General features: G+C 45.9%; 1 protein-coding gene across 1 annotated transcript in view; it reads left to right on the top strand.

Annotated features, from left to right (window-relative positions):
• Positions 1-1,894: 1,894 nt before the first annotated feature.
• The window catches only part of RAB31 (RAB31, member RAS oncogene family), a 130,893-nt gene continuing 108,501 nt past the window's right edge, over positions 1,895-24,286 (top strand). The window contains exon 1 of the mRNA XM_004683738.2: positions 1,895-2,109. Within this exon, the coding sequence (XP_004683795.1) occupies positions 2,071-2,109 (39 nt within the window). The 5' untranslated portion in view covers positions 1,895-2,070. The remainder of the gene's footprint in view (positions 2,110-24,286) is intronic.

The raw sequence follows: 24,286 nt of genomic DNA, 5'->3' as shown, positions 1-24,286 counted from the left end.
TGGTGAAGCCTCTCACCGCCCCTGAGCCTCTGGCCTGTACCCCAGTTCTGTATGCACAAATAAATAAATCTTAAAAAAAAAAAAAAGATTTCAAAAGGAGCAAAGTCAGATAATCAAAGTAGTTGATCCACTAGGAGAATGGGAGTCATTGTGTCAAACTTGGAAAGTCAGGAAGAGAGGCTGGAGAGTTAGGGATATGGGATGCATTTAAAATATGCACATATTTTATATGCTAATGAATTATCTAATGCTAGTTAATTTTCAAGTAGATATGTCCCAAAGATTGAATTTTCTTTTCTTTTTATTTATTTATTTTAAGATTTACTTATTTATGCATACTGAAACTGGGGTATAGGCCAGAGGTGCAGAGAGTGAGAGGATTTACCAGAGACAGAGTGGGGAACAGGACAGGCAGATGTACTGGAAGACACTGCTGAGGGGAGCAGCAGATAAGACAGCAGAGGTCTACTGTGTCATGTGGGTCAGCTCCCTGATTGGGGGCAAACTCTTGCTGTGATAGGCATAGCTTCATAGTTCTGAGCTTAACTCCTTGTGCCACCAGAGAGGTCCTGTCTTTTTTTTTTTTTTTTAATTGTATTTTTTTAAATTAAGGAAATATCGGTATAAAACATAATATGACACAGAGCTATGGGGTCATGTTCTTCAGATGTCTCTCCCCACACCACACCTATCACCAAGACCCCATGGTCCTCCAACCTAGTCCCCTCCACACTTTGCTGCCCACTCCCAACCTCCCTTTCTGCTAGCTTCAGTTTTGTAGTTAGATTTCTAAGTTTGTTTTGTTTTGTTTTCCTCTGTTCATTAAATTCCACATATGAGGGAAATAATCCTTATTTTAAAGGTGGACATTTCTACCTGTCTTTGAGAATTAGGCGATACACTGGGTGCTGCATTAGAAAAGGGGCCCTCCCTGGTGGCACGTGGTTTAAAGTGCAACACTGCAAGTTGGCCGCAGCAGCTTCAGTGAGAGGTGGATCCCCAGCCCCTGGAGGTGACCCACACGGTGCAGCAGATCTCTCCTGTCTAGCCCACTGCTCCCCTCAGCAGGGTGCTTCCACTACCTGCCTGTTCTGCTCCCCACTCTGTCTCTGGTGAATCCTCTCACCGCCCCTGAGCCTCTGGTCTGTACCCCAGTTCTGTATGCATACATAAATAAATCTTAAAAAGAAAAGGGGACAGCTGAACTAGCTTTCCTTGCCTGTTTCAAGCCAGAGGCTGTTTTATATTTCTTGGTTGAGAAGGATGCAGCGGCCTGCGGGGCCTCCATTTTTCTTTCCAGCTGTGGTTAAGGGGCTGGTGACTGTCCAGGGAAGTTGCAGGATTTCTATACTGAGCAGGGCAGTTTCCTCTCTAGACATGGACATATTTGTTTTGGAGGGAAGAATGCTTCTAGAACCACTGTCAACGACATAGAGAACTCAGGATTGAATGGGAAGAACTCCTGGAAGTAAATAGAAGCCCTGACAGTTGTAAAGGCAGCACTTGTTTGACTTGATTTCTGCCTGGAAACCATAATGTCATTGAGTGAAGGGACTGCACATAGACTTTAAAGTGCTCCCAGGGAAATGACCTCCGCTGGTGGCACCCACTTTTCAGGTGAGGAATGGACTCTTCAGTGGGGCTTCCCACTGCCAAGCCTGTTCATCTTCCACCCCAGGAGGGCAGGTCAGCCGGGCGGGGTTGGTAGGTGTAGATGCCCCAAGAGGTTATGTAGAGCCAGATCCAGCTGTTGCTGGTCAGAGCGAGGAGGCTATCCTATCCGTTCGGGACGCCACGGATCCCAGGGGCGGCACCAAGGGCGGCTGCAGCCGTCCAGGGGCGTTCCTGGGAGGTGGGGGCCTAGGAGGTTAGCCCCAAAGCCCCGGGAGGAGCCGGCCGGCGGCCACGTGACCCACCGTGGGGCCGGCGGCCCAGAAATAGCAGCGGCTGCGGTCCCGCCCGCGGGCTGCCGCGAGGGAAAGGCGGAGACTGTAGGACGCTCGGCGCGGCCAGGGTCTCGGCCCCGGCCCCGGAGGATGCTGAACCCCTGCTCGAAGCGGCCCCGAGCTCATGATGGCGATACGAGAGCTCAAAGTGTGTCTTCTTGGGGTGAGTCCTACGCTGCCACCCACCGGGGCCACACCAGACCGGCGCGCCTCCCACGTCCCGCGCCCCCTCGTCACTGGGAGCCTCTTCTCCCCTGCACTGCCCTCGTCGGTGCGCCCCGCAGTCCCTGGGGCACGGTCCCCCGCCTCCGCGCGCGCCCCGGGTGGGTCCAGGTCCGAGCTTGCCCGGGAGCTCTCCCTGCTCGAGAGTCAGACCAGCTTCCCGGGCTCCGCTCAGCCTCGCCGGACTGGGGGCTGGGCCAGGCGGGGGCGCCCGGGACCCCAGAGCTGGGGCAGGAAGCGCGGGCGCGGGGCCCCGGCACGATCGCCGCCGCCTGGACCTCGGAGGGCTTTCTTCTTCGCCTTTGATAATTTCCTTCCGGCGGAAAGTTGGAGTTACTGTGCCAAGACGCCGAGTTCTCTCCTGCCTCTCGGGGGCAATTTAGTTTTTTTTTTTTTTTTTTTTAAAAAGGAGAAGCGAAATGAGGGTGAGAAAGCGTGAGGGAGGCGAGGAAAGTGCTGTGGAGTCGTGCCCAGAAACCTTCGTGGTCCGGATAAAGCAGGATAAGAAGGTGCTCCCCATCATCGTCTCCCCCTCCCAAAAAGGGGGCTTTCTGAGCCTGAAGAAACGTGAAAGGAACAAAGCATTTCCTTTTGGGTGTCCAAATCAAATTCCAGAATTCCTTCTTTTGAAATAGCTGTTTTCAATCTGGGTTTTCTTCAGCCTTTTGCGCTGATATCCCTATTGGCTGATCTGGTTTCCCAAGAAAACCATTTCCTAAAAAGTAAAAAACAAAAAACAACAAAACAAAACAAAACAAAACAAAACCAAAAGGAAATGTTGATGGAGGTACAAGAAGCAAATAAATAAGGAGAAAATGATTCTAGGAGTGTTGGGGTTCGATCTGGACACTTGTGGCACCCTGGAAGTGAAGTTCTGACTGCCTCCCATCCTGTCCTCCCCTAGAGGACATTTACACTTGATTGACCGGTGTGCCCTGAATTCCAGAGACCTGGCATAAACCTTCCCTGTAACCCCAGGCACTTGGATTACTTGCTGGGATCCCAAGGGATGTTGTCTGGCCTTCCTCCTTGACCTTTATTGGCGCTGCAGGGCTGGGTCACTGTCTGCCAGGCTAACACAGTCCAGACATCAGTTCCAGCAATCCTGAGTTTTCCTTGTGAGGAGTCATTCTGATGTTCTGCAGGAGTGCTGGGTCCAGGCGTCCAAACAGGCTTCTTCCATGTGTGGCTGGGTCAGGATTCAGCTTGGGAACAAATAAAGTGGGAAACATGTTGCCTTTATTTAATTAAAATTTTAAAAAGATTTATTTATTTATGCACACAGAACTGGGGTATAGGCCAGAGGTGCAGGGAGTGGTGAGAGGATTCACCAGAGACAGAGTGGGGAGAAGAACAGGCAGGTTGAGTAAATACATTGCTGAGGAGAGCAGCGGACCAGACAGGAGAAGTCTGCTGCACCATGTGGGTCACCTCCCTGACCTGGGGTTGAACTCATGCTGCAATGGCTGATGACAGCTTCATAGTGCTTCACTCTAACCCCTTTCGCCACCATGAGGGCCTCTTTAATTAACTTTTTAGTGCTTTTTTTCCTTGCCATCTACTTAGGTGGAACAGGAATCTATATTTAAGCCTGGTGGTCAGGTGGAAAGAGCCCTACATCAGCAGGTAGCAACTCTGTTCTGATTCTTTCCTACTTGCTATTCAGATAAGTACCTCAGGTGTCTCATGTGTAAAATGGATGTGATAACATCTTTCCTTTGAAGGTGGACTATACCAGATAATATTCTAAGATACACATTACCATTTCCTGCTAACCTATGATTCCAGGGTGACAATTAGTAAGCCTGCAGGATGAGAAAGTTGAAGGAAATCCTTTACTTATTTGTCTCTTATCTGTAAGAATGAAACACACTTTTCAGTGGCTGGAGACAATACTTGGCTTTTGCTTGATAGTTCTTCGCAGTAACTGTGTTAGTAAGAGTTTGAATTTGGAAAGAAATAATTTTTTTCTAACGAAGCAAGAAGTTATTTCTGGGCGTCACTCTTGGGGTGCATAGTTTTAGTTTGGTTAAGGGCAGAGGTGATCTTTGTTAAAGGGCCAGTACCTGATTACCTCCATGAGTAACACTAAAGTTATACTTCTGTGTTAAGTGCCTGATTCTGGCTGGGCAAGGTGTGTATGACAGGCTATATTACTAGCTGCTCTGAGAGAGATGACCTTTGGGTGAGGTCAAAGCCATTTTAACTGCTTTGAGTTGGACTCTCTGGATTTGAGAGAGAATCCTATGGCTTAGTGACTGGACAAGTCAAAAAAATCTGAAAGAGCTCTCAAAAATCTAACAGGAGTTCCAAGTTCCTTTGTTCTTTGTATTGGGAGGGCTGTGTTTTCTGGATGAATTCTTGCATGTGGCTAGTACTCAGCTTCCTGTTTTAGCCTTTGCCACACCTCCCTGGTCTCAGTATGACCAGACTGTAAGCACCACGCTCCCTGGGATCTCTTTGAGTAGGCCCTCTTGAGAGGGTGACGTGATCTATGGCCACATCACTGAAGTTCTGTTGTCTCTCTGGAGAAGAGAGAAACTAGTTTTTTTGATCCTAGTCTGTTGTCCTGATTGCTGAGGTTGTGTGTTAGATCTGATTTCCATTTAGGGCACAAGGTTGTTTTCAGCATGGGCAGTGAATACTTTTTAATCCCAGGTCTTAGTTGGAGACTCTTAATTATATTCTCTGTTCCTCTGTGGGTCAGAGCATTCTGACAGCCAGGGTTTTTTTTTTTTAATTAAAGATTTATTTTATTTATGCATTCAGAACTGGGGTACAGGCCAGAGGTGCAGGGGCAGTGAGAGGATTCACCAGAGACAGAGTGGGGAGCAGAATAGGCAGATCGATGAAGTACACTGCTGAGGGGAGCAGCAGGGGTTCAGGAGAGGTCTGCCCGCCATGTGGGTCACCTCTGGGGCTGCGAGTCGAACTCGCACTGAAGTGGCTATGGCTAGCTTGCAGTGCTGCGTCCTAATCCCTTGCACCACCAGGGAGGACGGGCAGAGTCATTTTCAACAGGTGGAAATAAAATGGACCAGGTGACCTGTTTTCAGCACAGTACTTGTCCTTTCAGTGAATATGCAGATGGATTGTCAGTGATAGTCTATGGAACATTCTCTGAATACTTTCTACTTTTGGAAAAACCAAGGACCCCTGAGCATTGAAATTATGTAGGGTACCTATTGTCAATCCTTAGCCCCCATTTCTTCCTGGGCAGACTTAGTTATGTTTATCCCATGTGGCAGTAACCCAGCCAGCCTTTGTGAATGCCCTTTTTTTTTTGCATAAATCAAGCCATCTGTGGAAGCTAGCCATGCAGGAGGGTGTGTTTGATGGAAACACTCTGGGTAGAGTCCTCAGTGGACCCCCAGGACCCCAAGTTCCATTCTAGCCAATAAAGCATCTATTGTCACACTTTGTAATGTCAACTAGTATTATGAAACAAGTAGCTTAAAAACAACACCCTCAAAAACAGCAAAGTATGTTAAGAAAAAAAAAAAAACTAACAAAAACAATATTGAGGCAGCAGCTGTTCCAACCCCAAAGGTGGAAAGCTTCCCAGTATGCATTTTTAACACACATTACCATGTGGCAAAAAACAAGAGGAGGGAGGATGGGGGAAGAGAGGATCTTCCTTTTCTTTTATTATTTTATTTCTTCTGGGCGTGCTTTGTGTATATACTTAAAATCTGCTTCCGGATTGGATCCCAAAGTCATTTATATTTGGACTTTGGTTGTCTTGACAGCAGTTTAGAGATTTCTGCCACTTCCTCAGCAGCTGAGGCATGATTAAAAGGCAGCTGAGGGTGTCCTTGCTTCTGGGAAGGAATTGGTTGAAGCACCTCCTTTTAGCCTTGCTTACAATCTGTGTGGTGTCTCATCTCAGAGCAGTCAAGTCCTTGGGGTTTGGTGCGACATCTGGGCTGTGGGGACTTCAGATGTGTATGTGGCCTTCTGTGATGGGCTCTATGGTCTGAGAGCAAACAGTTCACAGTACAGCAGATAGGTCAGGCTGTGGGCCCTCTGCTTAGAGCCATAGTGAACTCCCTGTTACTGACTGTATTCAACAGGTTCATGTGAATTGACCAAGTCATTGTGGAAGCAACGTTTGCGTAGAATGGGAGGCTATGGGAAGAAAAAGGGAGGCGTGGGCTAGGGAACCATCAAGATTCTCTTAGCATATTCATATTTTTCCTTTTTCAGAATCTAGCATTGCTGTTGAGGGGAGAGCGTGCAGAGGAGCTAGCAGCAGACTGCACTTCTTACCACACCTGATTCCTCTGTTTGGTTGAACCCCTCATACAAAGTGTGGTTCAGCATCGGTGACACTGGATGGTGATGAGTATACGCGACACAGTGGGGTGTCTTCTTGGCAGAGCCTGTGTTTGGGGACAGCGTGCAGGCCTGGCTAATGGACGCCAGCAAGTTGTCCTCTGCTGTTTGGGGTTGGTCTCATTGCATCTCTTCCTCAGTTTCCAGAGCTCGGTGTGCCTCTGGAGTGTATGAGAATCAGATGTGGAACAGTCATAAATGTCTCACGGTCTTGCCTCAGCCCCCTGTCTGTGGCTCTCTTCTGTGGCTCTTTTCTGGAGTCCAGTGACATTGTTTTAGTGATGTGCTCAGTCCCCTAGTTCTGCTCCCAGGATGTTGCCAGTAGCATAATGGAAAAGTACATTTCAAGGTGCTAAGACATGAAAAGATTTTGAGGTCATGAGTTAGAAAAGGTCTTCAAATTTATTTGTGTCCAGTAGTTTAGATCAAATTTCCTGCTTGTATATATATATGCAAATATTACACTTTCACTTGTCTTTGTTTCTACAGTGTATGGTATGTGTTAGAAAATGGACTAGGTGTTCACTTACTTAACCATTTATCAGCATCATGCACTTCTTTCATGCCAGGAGCTGTGGGTTTCTGCTTATAGATGGGATGGCGGTGATTCCTCTCATCAGAGCGCTCCCTGCCTTCCTAGGGACATGGACACTCCAGCAAGGAACTAAACCCCATTGCTTTATGTCCACCACACGAGCAGCTAACACAGACCAGGCAAAACAGAACTTTAGCAGGTGATGAGGATATTTACTGTCATCACCTTATTATACCTGAGGTGCATGGGTGGGGGGGGGGGGGGAGGTGAGGGGATTCACTAGAGACAGAGTGGGGAGCAGAACTGGCAGATGTACTGAAATACACTGCCGAGGGGAGCAGCGGGTGGGTCAGGAGAGGTCTGCCATGCCATGTGGGTTACCTCCCTGGCCAGGTATCGAACTTGTGCTGCAGTGACTGCCATATAGCTTCATAGTGCTGCACTTTAACTCATTGTGCCACCAGAGAGGCCCCAAATCAAAGGTTCAAAAAATAATTTATTTACTTTTGAAGAACTGGGGTGCAAGGTTTGGAGAGGGATCAGAGGACCGATTACCCAGAGACAGAGTGGTGAGCAGAACAGGCAGATTGACTGAAAACCCACTGCTGGGGGAGCAATGGGCCAGAATGGAGAGGTCTGTTGTGCCATGGAGATCAGCTCCCTGGCCATAGCAGTGATAGTTTTGAGACATAACCCCTAGACCACAAGGACACCACCCAAGTCAAAGATGTTTGATCACTGGTCTTAGTTTAGCAGATGAAAGGTGGGGTGGAAGGTGGCGGAATGATTTTAGTCTGTTAGGAGGAGGTTAGCAAGTGGTAAGTGCTGTATGGAGAGGAAGGCAAAACGCAGAGCTTGGAGAAGAGTGAGGGGCACAGGGTGGTAGGTGAGGATGTATGGGGAGGGGGGTGATCAGTCTGTCTATCCTGCGGGCCTTCCCTTCCATTCGCACAGGTGACTGACCTGCAGCTTGCATTCCGAAGAGCAGCTGGGGGAGCATGGGTCTTGAGGAGGTTTGTTGCCTGGCTTTATCAGCAGAAGTAAGGAAAAGAAGAGTGGATTTCAGCATCAGTGTCACTGAGCCACTTTCTCCCTGTGGAATCGCCTGTTTCAGTGAGTCTGTCCCACCTGCTCTGACTGCTTGTGAGGTCCTGAAGGTGGCCCTGCTTGTTCAGGGCTTACCTAGTGAGTGCTCATGGGTGCCTGGAAGACCTGGATGACCAGAAAATTGAATGAGCTCAGGAATTGAACAAGCCAGACTTAGAGGGAAATCATTTCCCTTGTTTTCTCTTCTTTGATCAAGATATCAGGGAGCTGAATCCATTTATATTGAGTTTCCCCCTCCCCCCCTGAATTCTCCAGTATTACTTCCTTTCTGCTGTCATGGAATGACTACTGTAACTAGGACCTGCAAATAAAATATGTTTTCTGAAAAAGTATCTTTATAGAAGACTCCCTCGTAAGAGAAGGTGAGAGGGAGAAAGAAGGTAAGGAAAGGGGGGAGAGAAGGGGCAGGAGAGGGGAAAGAGAGAGGTGTTAGTGGGCAGACAGAGGGGCACCCTAGGACACCAAATTTGCATGCTGTAAGTGGATTCTGCCATCCCCCCCAGTAGACAACACAAAGTCTTAGTGTGAAGGAACTTGAATAGGTCAGTGGGTTCCACTTCCCCTCCTGTGTCCCTGGAGGCTTTGATAGTTTTACTGACCACTTGGCTCCACCCCTCATCAGGTTGGGAACCTGGAACCTCCCTTTTTTATGGATAGTCCAGTTACTAAGGAAGGGTGGAGAAAGGTTCCGGTGAGAGGGAGGGAAGAGGCAGTTGGGGAGTGCTGTGTACGTTCATGTGTTTGCACAGGATATCACATCACATTTGCCTTCCGCTGGTGAGGGGAAAGAGGAAAGTATTTCATTTTTTTTCTCTGTTCATATTGCAGAGTCCCCCTTATTCTTTCAACGGTGGATGCCTGAAACCAAGATGGCACCAAATCCTATGTAGATATATGTTTCTCCTATCACATAGCTATGATAAAGTTTAATTTATAAATTAGGCACAGTCGGAGATGAACAATAATAAAAAATAGACTAATGATATCTATACTAATAGAAGTTATGTGACTATGGTCTCTCAGAATATCTTATTGTAAATAATACTTTACACCTAAGTTGATCTCGGTTCATTGAAACCCCAATAAGGGAAGCTGTGGCTATTGGGAGAACTGTTGTATTGGCCAGGACAAGTTTAATTAAAAAAGCCAAATTCATAGCACTGATAGTGCATACTTCATAGACTTATCTTTTACTTTAGAAGCTAAAATATTTTCTAAACTTTTCCATAACAGACGTCCATTTTTCTTATTTCATTATAAAGTAATACATGTTTATGCTAATTAAAATTTGAATGCAGTTATGAAGTGGGGGAAGTGATTTAGTGGTGAAATGACAAATGTTGATTTTGGTTTGAGTTCACAAAGATGGGGGATACAGGATAGTTCCTTTATCCTCATTTCTTTATAATGACACAGAACTTGCTGATGCTTGGTTTTTCCTTGAGTTAGCTGGAAATTTGCAGCTGTGAAGAACCACCCGTACCCCTTTGCCTCATGTCTCACCTTCTTGTAGCCCTTCTTTTTCTGTCTTCATTTAGATGACGGCTTTTTATTTATTTATTTTTAAAAGATTTATTTATTTATTTGTGCATAAGAGCTGGGGTACAGGCCAGAGGTGTGGGGTCGGGGTGGGGCCATGAGAGGATTTACCGGAGAAGAGAAGATTCACCAGAGATAGTAGAGAGCAGAACAGGCATATTGACTGAAATACACTGTTGAGGGGAGTACCGGGTAAGACCGGAGAGGTCGTCCGCACCATGTGGGTCACCTTCCTTGAGGAGGGTCAAACTTGTGCTGCAGTGGCTGTGGCTAGCTTCATAGTGTTGCCCCTTACTGGGTTGTGCCATCAGGGTGGGCCCGCTTTTTATTTTAGATCAACATTAAGCATGCCCGGATCCACATTTCTTTCGTTAAATCTCTTTTATCTGACTTGCACGATCATTTTTTTTCCTTCATTTTATTTTCTTATTTCCCCCAGTTCTCATTGAGGACTCAGTAGTCTGTTTTCCTTCAAAAGAGGCACCCAGGGCTTAGCTGTTGTCGGAAAATGTTTCTGACTCTGCTTGTCAGTGGCTCCCCTTCTACCCATCTCTGACTGCACTGACCTTTCTCCCTCTGCCAGGGTAGCCTAAACCTGGCCAGGCTCACCCTTTGGAGAGCACCTCTGGGCCTTGTTTTAATTCTAAAAACAACAACAAGGGGTCTGTATAAAAAAAAAATGAAGAATGAACTAGTCAGGTGCTGTGAAGGCTGAAGGGAAACTCGTCCCAGAGCTGTGTTGAATGGCTGCACAATAGGTGCATATACAGATTTCCTGGAGAGCAGGGGACTTTGTCCAGTGCTATGCTTTATTGATAGGACACATGGAGAAGTTAAGCAGTGCCACCCAACAACCCTTTGGATGCCACGTGATGTGAAATTGCCAGGTCATGGGAAGCTTAGTAGCTGGTAAGGGTGAGCTGAGTTGGAAGAGGCCAGGGATGGCACAGGGGAACAGCTGCTGAGCAAGAGGAATGCGTAATGCTAGGCCCAGTGCAGAGGAGGGAAATGTTTGGGAGAGGATGGCGGGTGACTCTGCTTACATTAAGCAAATACAAACAGGAAACAGTTGTGCAAAGACTCCTGAGTATAAGTGGTTATCTGCCTGGGGCGGGACTGATTTGTACTCGTACATGACGTGTTCTTTTATTTTCTGTCTTGGTTTGTATGGTTGAGTGTGCATTACTTGTGTATTTAAATGTAATCCTTACTAAGGGACCGAGATGTTTGACTGGTAGAAAGTTTGGCTGCTACTGGAAATAATGGATGAACTGATAGACTGGAAATAAATTTGCATCAGATTGACTGTAAAAGAGCCTTAAAGTGTGAAAGTTTAGACTGCAGGTGAAATGCCAGGTCCATCAGTGGGAGGGCTTCACATCCAGCGCCGCCTTCCTCTTAGTGCCTGTGGTGACTGCTTCGCCTCCTTACTCCCCTTGCAGGAATGGGGGGACTCTTTCCTCTGTGTAAGGCACACACTGTGCCTTCTTCTACTGCAGATAGTTTGGCTGCTCCCCCATTCTCTCAATCTGGTATCTTAGAATGGGGCTAGAAAAGTTACAGGTCTACCCCCCAAACCGCCCATTCTGTGGGGCCTGCTATTTTCCTGTCTATGTTCATTTCAGTGCTGTTGTGTAGAAATAGAGGCAGTTACCTTCTGGACTTTCAAGGGATCATCCTAAATGAAATCCAGTGTCACAGCTTTACTGGCTGGTGGACACAGCTTAGAAAAACGCACTGGGGCCATGTGAAGACTGGGTGGTCCTGTAGCACGAGCTGCATCCTGAGTGCCTGTTATGGGCCATGGGGTTGGGTAAATAGGTACCAAAGATCCTGACCTCATGTTGACGATCAACCACTCACAATACCAAGTGTGTCAGGTGGTGGTAGGTGCAAGCCAGGAAGGGCCTGGTGGTGCTGGTGGGAGGGTGTGGCTATAAGGCCTTGCTAGGAACTTCTTTTTAAAGGTTTATTTATTTCTGCATACAGAACTGGGGTGCAGGCCAGAGGTGCAGGTGCGGTAAGAAAATTCACCAGAGACGGAGTGGAGAGCAGACTGATGAAGTACACTGCTGACGGGAGCAGCGGGTGGGTCAGGAGAGGTCTGCTGCATCATGTGGATCACCTACAGGGTGGGGATCGAACTCATGCTGAAGTGGCTTTAGCTTCTTAGTGCTGTGCTTTAACCCGCTGTGCCACCAGGGAGGGCCCTATTTGTTTTTTTAAGATTTGTTTATTTTTGCATACAGAACTGGGGTACAGGCCAGAGGTGCAGGGGTGGTGAGAGGATTCACCCGAGACAGAGTGGGGAGCAGAACAGGCTGACTGACGAAGTACACTGCTGAGGGGAGCAGTGGGCGGGTCAGGAGAGGTCTGCCGTGCCATGTGGTCACCTCCAAGGCAGGCCAGAATCGAACTCATGCGGAAGTGGCTTTAGCTTCTTAGTGCTGTGCTTTAACCCGCCCTGTGCCACTAGGGAGGGCCCTGCTGGGAAAATTTTTACCTAATGACTAAAGACTATATTTTTTACAAATATTGTGATTGTGCTTTTACATTTATTTTAGTTACTTGATATTCAGTGTATACTATTAAATGGTTAAATGGCAGAGTTTAAGTTATGTGTATTTGACCAAAGAAAAGGGAGGGAGCTCAGGAGACTGACAGCAGCATATTCAGCAAATGTGAAATCAGGCTTCACGGCTGGAGTTTCAGCTGGTGAAGCAGTGTGGCGTGGACCATGCAAAGGTGCTGGACCAGCAGTTCCTGCAAGTACTGTTGGTGGTGATACAGATCATGGCAGGGACCACTGCCCCATCCAGAACCTCCAAAAAGATAATATTCGGGGCCTCCCTGGTGGCAAAAGGGTATAAACACGGCACTTTGAAGCTATCTGCAGCCACTGCAGCTAGAGTTAGATCCCTGACAAGGGAGGTGACCCACACGGTGCAGCAGACCTTTCCTGTCTCTCCCACTGCTCCTCTCCGCCTGTTCTTCTCTCCTATCTATCTCTGGTAAATCCTCTCAGCTCCTTGCACCTCTGATCTGTACTTGTATGTGTAAATAAATCAACCTTCAAAAAAAAAAAAAAGACAATATTCACAGGCAGCATGGGAGGGACATGCCTGGTGAGTTTGAGGCAGGCAGGTGCTGTAGCTGACACAGAGAGCACAGGAGGTTGGGCCCTGAATGTGTGGGGTCTTGTAGGGCAGGAATTTCCCGTGGGGCGGCCAGTGGAAGTTTTCATGTGGACAGTGGCTTCTGTGAGGGTGGTCCTAACAGCTGCTTGCAGCATGCACCAGGACCATGGGAAGGTGCAAGAAGGGAGACCACAGTGATTTCCACCAAAGTAGAGGTGGTTTGATTTGAAGGTAGAATTGAGCAACTTTGGGGACAGACAGTGTGTGGAGTGCAAGGGAATGAAACCACCACGTGGCACGTGAGTAACAAAGCTTGCTGTCTTGGAATGCAGCCACAGCCTTGGGCAACTCAGTTCAGCAGAACAAAAGCATCCATCATGTTAGACTAACGTTCACTTGAATGTTCCTGGTTTTACAGTTTAATTTGTATTTAATTAGTGTACTTTATTTTGTAGTTCTATAATAGCACAAACAGCTTGTGTGTACTTTTTATGATTTGCATATGTTTGCACAATAATTAATGTCTATGTTGGGATCCATGCGGTTGCTTTTTCCTTTTTTTTTCATTTTACTATTTTCTAAAGATTTATTTATTTATGCATACAAGAGCAGGGGTGCAAGCCAGAGGTGTGGGGTTGAGTGGATTCACCAGAGGCAGAGTGGGAAACAGGTGGATTCAAGGCAGGACGAGAGAGGTCTATTGTGCCATGAGGGTCACCTCCCTGGCTGGGGATCAAACTCATTCTGCTGTGGCTGCAGGTAGCTGATTGTGCTGCAGCTTAACCTCTTGTGCCACTAGGGAGGACCGCCTTTTCCCTTTACACAAGCCCACAAAATCTTACAAAGGCAGAGAAACACTTCCTTGACCACTGGGGTTGGCCCTGGGCTAGCAGAGGCTCTGGCGCTCTAAGGAAGGGTGGTGCTGGCAGGGCTCTGGGGCAGGAAAGCAGCATTCCATTTATCACGGTCCCTGGCACCACCAGGTGGAAGGTGGAGGTATGTTCCGAGGCATCTGGCAACCAACCCAGGATGGTGATTTCATGGGAGCAGGTCCCAACTCTACAAGCTTATTTTTTTCTGGTGTGACCTAATGAATGACAACCTTGAAAATCCTCCCGTGAGTATACTCTATAGATTCTGCTGAAACCTCACTAATGTATGTGGCAAAATAAGTAAATAATGCACTGGACTCTTTAAAAGTGCCCTTCTCATAAAAGCATTATTTGTCTAAGAGTGTGACTCATGACTTTAGGCATTTAAAGATATTCCAAAACAACTTTAAAGGAGTTATTAAGAAATACGGCATATCGGCCCTCCCTGGTGGTGCAGCGGGTTAAGGCATAGCACTAAGAAGCTAAAGCCATTTCAGTGTGAGTTGGATCCGTGCCCCGGAGGTGACCCACATGGCGTGGCAGACCTCTCCTGACCTGCCTGCTGCTCCCCTCAGCAGTGTACTTTATCAGTCTGCCTGTTCTGCTCCCCACTCTGTCTCTGGTGAATCCTCTTACCACTCCTGTATCTCTGATCTGTACCCCAGTTCTGTATGCATAAATAAGTAAATCTTAAAAAAATAAAAAGAAATGTGGCATATCAATTAAAAAAAATCGATATTTTGAAAGATGTTTTATTACTACAGCTCTATTTCCTAGTAAGGTCTGTTAGCATGTAACACTATATAATCAAAATATAAATATGCTTAAAAATTTTTAGTTTATTTTGTGTAGAACTGGGGTGTAGGCCAGAGGTGTTCGTATGGGGGTTGGGGGGAGAGCTGAGAGGACTCATCATAGACTCTCATCAGGCCCCAGAATGTCAGATTTATTGAAATACACTAAGGAGAAAAGCGTGTGAGACAGGAGAGGTCTGCTGCGTGATATGTGGGTTACCTCCCTGGCCGAGATGGAACTCAGGCCTTAGTGGTAATAGTGCTGAGCTGTATGAAACCCCTAAGCCACCAGAGAGGACGCAAATATAAATATTTAATAATGTTAAATTGATGTAATTTATTGATTTGCATATGTAGATGCTGTTAACATGAATTGCATTATTGCACATTTCCCTGATTTGTTAATCCTACCTATTGTGTCACAACTAACTATCCTTATTCTTGCTTATGCTCAGTGCTTGGATCGTCTTCATATGTCCTTGACTTCTTCCAAATTAAAAATACCCACAAGTAAAGAAAGAAGTAATTATAAACTCATGGACACTATCCTAATTGGCTAATTGCAATTTCCCTCATAGAGACATCAGTAATAGCTGAGAAGGGTTGGTGCATGGAAGCCATGACAGAATCTGACCTCTCCTAGTTGAGTGAACACTTCACAGTATAGAGTGGCTTTGAGTGAGAAGCATGTCACCATATAGAGGAGCTTGAAACCACCGTAGTCCTGACAGTTGACATCCACTGAGTGTAACTCATGTGCCAGACACCGTGCTCAGTGATCTTGCTGTCTGTTGCTGGCAACAAGCCACTCTGAATTAGTTGCTTCAGGGCTCTTCCTGGTTGTGCAGTGGGTTAAGTTGCAGCACTATGAAACTGTCTGCAGCCACTGCAGCACAAGTTCAATCCTCACCCAGGGAGCTGACCCACATGGTGCATCAGACCTCTCCTGTCTCGCCTGCTGCTCCCCTCAGTAGTGTATTTCAGTCGATCTACCTGCTCTGCTCCTAACTCAGTCTCTGGTGAATCCTCATGCTCCCTACAGGTCTGGTCTGTACCCCCAGCTCTTATATGCATAAATAAATAAATATTAAAAAAAAAAGAAATTAATGACTCAAATAATTTATTATTCCCTCAGTTTGGTTCACTGGGCTCAGATGGACAGTTCTCACTTGGGGTTTCAGTCAGATGGTGGTGGGACTGAGACCATCTGGAGGCTTTTTCATGCCCACCTAGTACAGGGGTGCGATGACTGATAAATGGGAATGCCAGCCAGTCATCTCCCTCCAAATGTCCATGCTTTGTAGAATCCATCTTGATAGAATCCATGGAGGTCCAACCTGCTGAGAAAAAACCTGTGTGTTAATGTGTTTCCCTACCCTCTCCCCAACACTTTAAGCCTGTGTTGTTCAAAGGGCACCTGTTTTTCTATATTAAGTCCTCCTCCTCCAGTGGGGAAGCGAGATGACTGTCTCTCAAGTCTGGGTATGAATTGTATGTGAAGAGGCAAGATGTGATGTGGAGAAAGCAGGGTCTGGAGGACATCGAGGAGGCCCTAACACACACATGACACCTGACATGTAATGACAAAGCAGCCAGGTATTTGTTTAACATCTCACAGTGTGAGCTGTTCAGATGTGGTTTCATTTAGTCCTCAAACAACCCTTGATAGCAGGCATTTTATCTCCCAGGTTTAGCAGGTGCTTTAGTCAAGGTCACAAAGGCCCTGTGCGCTTGTGGCCCGGCCTGAGGGAAGTTCCATATTCCCTCTCCAGGATTTTACTTTAGTTCTTTATCTTCTTTACTGTCTCTTAGGATGCCTGTGAAGCTTTTTGATTGGATTCAGGAAATGTCAGATTGTGAATCTGTGTGACAGTTAGAAAGGCCACCTGGTGGATTGCATGGACCTGTTAGATTTTTTAGGTTTCTGGACCTAGTGATCGAGAAACAACTGTCATCACAACTGGATGGGCCTCCTGCCAGAGCAGGAGAGGGGAGAGTGGATAAGCTACAGGCAGCCTGGGTGCTTATTCTGGCTTTCTCAGGACTAGACTCACTACTATGGCAAATTGTCAGTTTCTTCCTTTGTAAAATGCTCCTTTGTAAAAATGTACATATGTGGCCCTCCCTGGTGGTGCAATGGGTTAGGACGCAGCACTGCAAGTGAGCCGCAGCTGCTTTAGTGTGCTTTGTTTGATCCCCCACCCCAGAGGTGACCCACATGGCGTGGCAGACCTCTCCTGACCCGCCCGCTGCTCCCCTCAGCAGTGTACTTTGTCGATCTGCCTGTTCTGCTTCCCCCTCTGTCTCTGGTGAATCCTCTCACTGCCCCTGCACCTCTGGATTGTATCCCAGTTCAGTATGCATAAATAAATAAATAAATAAAAATTTCAAGATTTCTAAAAAAAATTTTTTTTTTACGTATGTTAAGCCTTTTAACACAGAGCCCTTCTTGGCATATCAGATTTAAAAAATTCTCTGACCTCTTCCCTTGCAAACCATTTGCATCCTGATAACCACAAGTCTTAGGGGAGTTTCAATAGATTCTTTCCCTAAAAACTCTCCAAGGTAGTTCTCCTTAACCTGCTTTGCTGTGGGACCTGGCAAGACATATTTGCTAAGTAATGGTTTTAGATTTATTGAATAATACTGTAGAACTTCACTATTTTCATTAACTGGACCAAACTGGTAGCATACTGTTTAAAATTTGGTATGGAAATATAATGTGTGTACAAAAAAAGTGCACACATCTTAAATATATAGCATACAGTAGATTTTTATAAATTGTACAGATTCCTGTAAACATCCAGATCAAGGAAAAGAATATTACCAGCGCTCAGAAGCCTAACCATGTTCCTCCTACGAGGCATTGTGTCTCAAAAAAGAAAAAAAAAGAGTAATCTACTGTCCTGATTTCAAGCTCTGTAGAATTTTTTTTTTTGCATGTAGCATCCATTTACTATAGGAACTTTATTACTTTGAAGCAATTGCACTAAGGTGTGATTTATTAGAAGTTCCTCAGTCAGAAAGCGCCAGTTCGTAGTGGGGAGCGGCTGCCATAGCAACAGGGGGGTGCTGTCCTTGGCAGGGGTGCTAGGTAGGCTATAGCACCCATGCTTATTTGCCCAGTGCTATGAAATACCACTTTCCATATTTGCTGGGATGTGAGAAAGTTTGGAAAGCAGTGTTTTACGCCTGTTTTAATTATTTAATTAAATGATAAGTATGTTAATTGTATGTAAGTCTTTTTTAAAGTGTCCAAACGTGTTTGAAAACAATTCTCCCAAATATTCAAAATATTGCTTATATTTTCAGTGAAGCAAGCTTTTTTTCAATTCAGTTAAAAAAAAAACAATTTTATTTATGCATGCATAGAAGAACTGGGGTATAGGCCGGAGGTGTATGGGGTGACAGGATTCACCACAGAGTGGGGAGCAGAACAGACGGATCTCCTGAAATACACTGCTGAGGGGAGCAGTGGGGAAACAGGAGAGGTCTGCCGCGCCCTTTTGGCCACCTCCCTACTAAGCTGTAGTGCTGACAGCATTGATACTTAGCCCCTAGGCCACCTGGGAGGCCTGTCCCTAAGTCAGTTTTTCTGAAAGTTCTTTTTTTTTTAAAGATTTATTTATTTATTCATACAGATGCGGAGGGTGAGAGGATTCACCAGAGACAGAGCGGGGAGCAGAACAGGCAGATCGACGAAGTACGCTGCTGAGGGGAGCAGCGGGCGGGTCAGGAGAGGTCTGCTGTGCCATGTGGATCACCTCCGGGGCAGGCGGGGATCGAACTCATGCGGAAGTGGCTTAAGCTTCTCAGTGCTGTGCTTTAATCCTGGTGGCTGCGCCTCCAGGGAAGGCCCTGAAAGTTCTTTTTAATGACTGGACTTTGTAGACACATAAAAGAACAACAATGTTACTGAAAGGTTCAAATGAAATGTAAAAGATTACCTTCTTCTCTGAATCTCTTGTCTCATATTTTTTTCTAGATATGGTCTAGGCGTATGTAAGAGTTTTTTTCTTCCTTTTTTCATATAAAGTAAAGCCTTGATTATCTTTCCTTGTTAGGATGCACCCATCTACCTCATTTATTAAAAAGTCACATCACAGTATACATTTACTTATTTGGTGCCCTAATACTAGATGCTTAGTTTCTATTTTTGACTATTACAAATAATTATTTCTTAAAAATCCTCGAACCTGCAGCCCACAGGTTAAAGTCTTCAGCACTATCAAGCTATCGCTGGCCACTGTGGCATGAGTTTGATCCCTGGTCAGGGAGCTAACCCACATGGCCCAACAGTCCTCTCCTGTCTTCCCCTCAGCAGGGTATTTCAGTAGCCCTGTCTGTTCTGCTCCCCACTATGACTCTGGTGAATCCTCACTTTTGGCCCAAGCCCCTGAGCTTGTATGCATAAATAAATAAAATAAAATCTTTAACATTTGAACCTGAACCCTAGAAGTATATATGTAAAACTGTATCCATAGTATAATTTCTAGAAATAGAATACTGAATATTGAATCAGAGATGCATGAAGTATATACCTCTAAAATAGTTGCAAAATTAACTACTGAAACATTGTACTAGTTTACATTGTATTTAGTATATTAGAATTACCAAACCCTTTGTCATTTGTATTGCACATAATTTTCCTCAGTTTGCTGATCTCTACTTTGTTTTCTGTATTTTAATAATCATATCAACATGTGAAAACCTAATTTAGTCAAATATATGTCTTTTCCTTTGTCATTTTGGTGTTTTATATCTTGCTCAGAAAGTTTTGTACACACTTAACCTGCAAAAACTTTTTGTCTATATTTTTATTTTCATAGCATCTCAATGTTTACAAATTTTTCTTCACCATGCAGAAAATATTTGGTACCCCAGAAAGGGTTTTTTTTTGAATTCCAATTTCCTGTGTAGTTGTTTCAATACCATTTCTTGGTTAATTCATCATTATTTACTGACCTGATTTGCTATTTTTAATCATAAATGGAATCATATGTGGGATTCTATATTCTGTTGAATCTGATTTCTGAATCTATCTGGTGAACTTAGAAATCATATAAAGGAATTTGCTTGTGGGAAGCTGAGCCTTGAAAATATCTTGAATACCTAGTGCTGCAAGTTTCAGCTAGTTCACTGCTTTGTTCTTTCAGCAAATATTTATTTAGTCAGGTGCTAGGTGCTGAATGTACTGTGAGTTTTGACAATGTTCCTCTTGTTGAGAATGATAATCTGGAACACTGCATATATTGAATTAATTCAATGGTTACCAGAAGACACTTCAATTAGTAAAAAAATTGGAGGGTCGCTACCGGACAGAGTGGGGTTGTGAACTGTGCCTTGGCCGGCTGCTATCCCGCTTCGACGTGTCTTGACTGTGTGCTTGGACTGGTAGCAGAAAAACAAGCAAGCGAGTGATGACCTAAGATTTCCACCATCCACGGCACTAGGTTATTTTCCATGCTGTAAATCTATGTTTGGTTTTTTTTCCCCCACTTTGGTGTGCATGGATCACTTCCGTTAGAGTTAGTCCAGAGATTGCTTGTCACGTGGGAACTTGTGTCTATGAGTTGGGGTTAAATTAGTAGCTTAGTAGGTAACACAGTTTGATTTAACAGGATCCTGGATCTCAGGTTCTTAACTCCACCCTAATAAAGCAGTGCTGGGGTCTTCTCACCAGGTAAAATTCCTGTGACCTTTACATGTGTAGACCACTGGATGTGGTCTACCATGACCATGTACTCCAGGGCGGGGCCAGGGCCGCTGGTGCTGGTCAGACAGGGGACAGTGCCTCCCATGCCCAGCACTGCCCCATTCCTTACTGTTTATGCTGATTCCACACTACAGGTTTTCCTTCTTTCTTTGGAATTTTTGCTCAGCTTGGAATTTTGATTCTATTCTCTGTCTGGAGTCCCATTCTCCTGGGTGCTACTGATCTCCAGGGATCCGTGGGCCCCAGTGGGTGTAGACGGAGCTCCCCAGCCCTTGCTGCTGGCCCCTCCACCCCCAAGCCCCTCCCAACTCTGTGCTCTCAGGTGCACCTATCAGCCCTTTGGGAACTGGCTTTCTACAGTCTTCAGTCTGGTTCGCTCATAGCCATTGTCGTCTGCTGTACCTCTATGTAAATTAGAGCTCTGATGTTGGAGACTGTAACTGTAAGAAAGAGGAGACTGGAGAAGCATTTGAGAGAGGGGGATATTGGGGCATTGGGAGGGAAGGGCTGGTTGGCAAAGTGAAGTTGTTATTTAAAAAGATATGTCAAATATAAACTAATTTTGTTTCATATTCTCCAGCTGACAAAAAGAGGTGATTTTTTTGCTGGCATGGGTTGAGTTCTCCTTAATGGAAAAAAGGAGTGTCTAAAAATATGGAGGGGAAGGAACATGTTCTCTTCTCTTATATGCGGGAGGATCACTGTGCAGTCAGGGACTGCAGCTGGAGAGTGAAGCACTTGGGTCCCTCGAACCAACTGCAGAATGTAAAAGTAGTATCTGTGGTGCTGAACATGCCCTGCTTAGCTCACCTCAGCTCAGTGAGGGGCATCTCATCATCGTCGTGAGGTTGCAATGGAAGCCTGGAGAAGCCAAAAGTTTGCTCAGGGTCCCCAAGTCAGTCAACACATGATCTGTATTCACCTTTAGGCCTGGGGATCTCAGGGATTGTACTATGAAACTACCTCACTGGCTGTCTCTTATAAAGGAGCAAAATGGGGTGAAGTATCCCACCAGGCTGGTGGTCAGAGCTTGGAGGTCATCAGCTGTGGGGGACCCTTCCGACTGATGGTGACCCTGGCTGCTCCCACGCTTGCTTGCTGGAGTCCTTTCCTGACCGAGGAAGCATGTCTCCCTGCACTGCTGGTGTTGGTGTGGACTCCTGGGACTTTCGTGTGTTCTGGGTGACGGTGACGGCCTGGTAACATTTGAAGAAGGGCTGAGGGAATTTAGAGGATGACCCTCGGAATCTTTGTTGTAAAAAGTGTTTCAGCAGAGCTGGGTGGCCACGACCTGGGAGCAGGACAAGGCCACCAGGTATGTCTGGTCAGCAGGGGAAAGTGAAGGAAGACCAGGATTCTGGGCTGAGCCAGAGAACTTCCAGCAGCTTTGGAGAAGGAAAAAGCCTGGCTTTGAGGTGACCTGTTCAGCATTCAACAGCATGACCACTGCCTCGCCCGTGTTGATTCCTGGTCATTGAAATAAAGTGTTAAAGCTATTTCTTTTTCTTTTTGGTACATTTAAACTACATCCATCGTGCAGATTTGTTGAAAAGGATAGTTCAAAATAGCTGGAATCTTTTATGTGACTCATTTTGAAATTCGAAAAACAAATCAGGGGCTGAACTAAGTGCTAATTTATGACGACAGCTGCACAGGCTCCGTCTTGCCGCAGTCAGGGCTTTGGTAACTAGCTCGAGTTGCCCTAGTGTTTATTGACGGTAACTTTATTTTTTTTGCTTTGCCATGGAACGCTCTTATGTGAAGTGGTGAGCGGGGGCCTAGCGAGCTGGACACGTGTTACTTGGCTTGAAGTGCGACCCAGCATTTCACCACTCAAGCAAGTGAATTCATGGAGGTGCATGGTGCAGTTTCAGACACATGGATCACGTTCATCGCTTTCTGAATCGACAGAACTTTAGCTGCACTCTTAACGCTCGTGGCGCCAAAAGTCCTCAGAAGTCATGAATGGAAGACCTTTCCAGAGCTTGCAGAGTGGCTGAGCAAAGAGCCACATCTTTTGAACTAAGCTGGGCTTTGTCTCAAGTTGGGTGCTGTGCCAGGTCTGAGTTGTACAAAGTTGAAATGAGAGAAAAGAATGTGGTACATGTTTGGTGTTTTAGTATGTTTTAAAATAGCATTTATGTTGGAGGAAAGCTGAGCCTGCCTCCTGGATAGAGGCAAAAAAAGTTAAATATCTCCTCTGAGTCCCTGTGCTGGGTCCTGGGACTATTTTGACCTGCCTGGGCACTTGCTTTGGTCTTTGCCCGAGCTCCAGCTCTGAGGCAGGGGTAGAGGTGGCTAAGTGGGCTGCAGTGGGCCATGGCGGGCTTCCCTTGCCATCCTGCCATGATGGTGTGATTTTGGCTGTGGTTACTGTCTTTTTTTCCCCCAACTCAGCGCTCTAATTTCCCGAAAGCCCAGTGATTAACCAACATGACTCACCTCATCCCACATTTGTGTTTTTCAGGTGCAGAGGGTTAAATGAATCATTCTCTCCAGTTCATGCCACATTCTTATCCCAGATCTAACTACATCCTCTTAGTTTTTTTATGTGTTTGTTCCGCTCCCAGGGCCCCTTCTTTGACCATTCTGTTGTGTTTATTGTCTCTTTTGTTTCAATGCCAATATCAGTAGATTCCTTTCTTGGAATCCACTTGGACCTCCAGTTCTAACATCAGCACCTGGAGAGGCTATGGGAGCAGGAAGTGTGGCGATGGGTGGAAGAAGTGGGCCAGCAGGTGAGGCAGGTACTGTGCTGAAGGGATAAGTCTTTTTTTTAAAAAAATATTTATTTATTTATTTATTTATTTATTTATGCATACAGAACTGGGGTACAGACCAGAGGTGCAGGGACGGTGAGAGGATTCACCAGACACAGAGTGGGAAGCAAAACAGGCCGACTGATGAAGTACACTGATGAGGGGAGCAGCGGGCGTGTCAGGAGAGGTCTGCTGTGCCATGTGGGTCACCTCCAGGGCAGGGATGGAACTCGTGCTGAAGTGGCTTAAGCTTCTTAGTGCTGCGGGAGGGAGGGCCTGGATAAGTCATTTTAAGCGAAGGTTATAACAGCATGAGGAAGAGGCAGGAAGGGAGAAGCGTCACAGCTAAGAGGTACAAAGGAACCCGGATCCCATAGAGGGGACTTTTGTGAAAGTGGAACCGTATGGCACCTGGACCTGGTGGTGGCTCCCACCTGGTTCTGTGGGCCCAGCCAGCCCATGTCAGATGAACACCTGCAGGGCCGCACAACCCTCTGCAGACACGGCTGCAGGTGACAGTTCCTCATTCAGAAGTACACTGAAGGCAGTCCTTGGATTTGGCCACTAAAAATTCCCCAGATGCATTGCTCAGCACTGGACTTTTTCACCACGTCCCTCAGCCCATGCAGGAGGAGACTGACCATGTCATGGAAACACTGTCTTTTTTCCCTCAGCATCCTGAAGTGTTTGCCACTGTGAAAATATTTTCTTTTGTGTGTTGTCTCTAGAACCTAAATCTAGACTGGCTCTAGAAGTCCGTTACCCCCTTCTGTTACCTCTTTTAAAGTTGACTTTTGCCTCTGGATCATGGAGCTGGTTCAGCGCCTTGCTGTGGCTGCTACTCAGGGGTGCTGGAGGCCACTGCTGGGCCTGGGACAAAGGACTCTTAATCCTCATGTTCTCTTGCTGAAAAGTCTCAGTGATTGTGAATTTATCTTTGGTTGTTTATGAATTCCCTCCCATTTAGAACATTCAAATAGAAGCATTCATCCTGGAAATTATTTTGTCAGTGTTAATTGATTGTGATGGTATCCATCATGTATCCACAGTCAATTCAGTAAACCTTTGATACTGATGAGATTTCCCAGTGTTAAGGGAAGTCTTAAGTCAGGTACATGCTCTGTTTCTCAGAAGCCTTGAAATTTGCTTTGAAAGTGGTATCTGAATGCATTTATTTTATAATTTTTTAGAAGATGTATTTATTTATGCATATAGAACTGGGGTACAAGCCAGAGGTGCAGGGTTAGTGAGAGGATTCACCAGAGACAGAGTGGGGAGCAGAACAGGCAGATCAATGAAGTACACTGCTGAGGGGAGCAGCGGG

Source organism: Condylura cristata, unplaced genomic scaffold, assembly GCF_000260355.1.
Source record: "Condylura cristata isolate star-nosed mole 26May11 unplaced genomic scaffold, ConCri1.0 scaffold00016, whole genome shotgun sequence".
Classification (NCBI taxonomy): Eukaryota; Metazoa; Chordata; class Mammalia; order Eulipotyphla; family Talpidae; genus Condylura; species Condylura cristata.
This window is presented reverse-complemented; position numbering and strand designations above follow the sequence as displayed.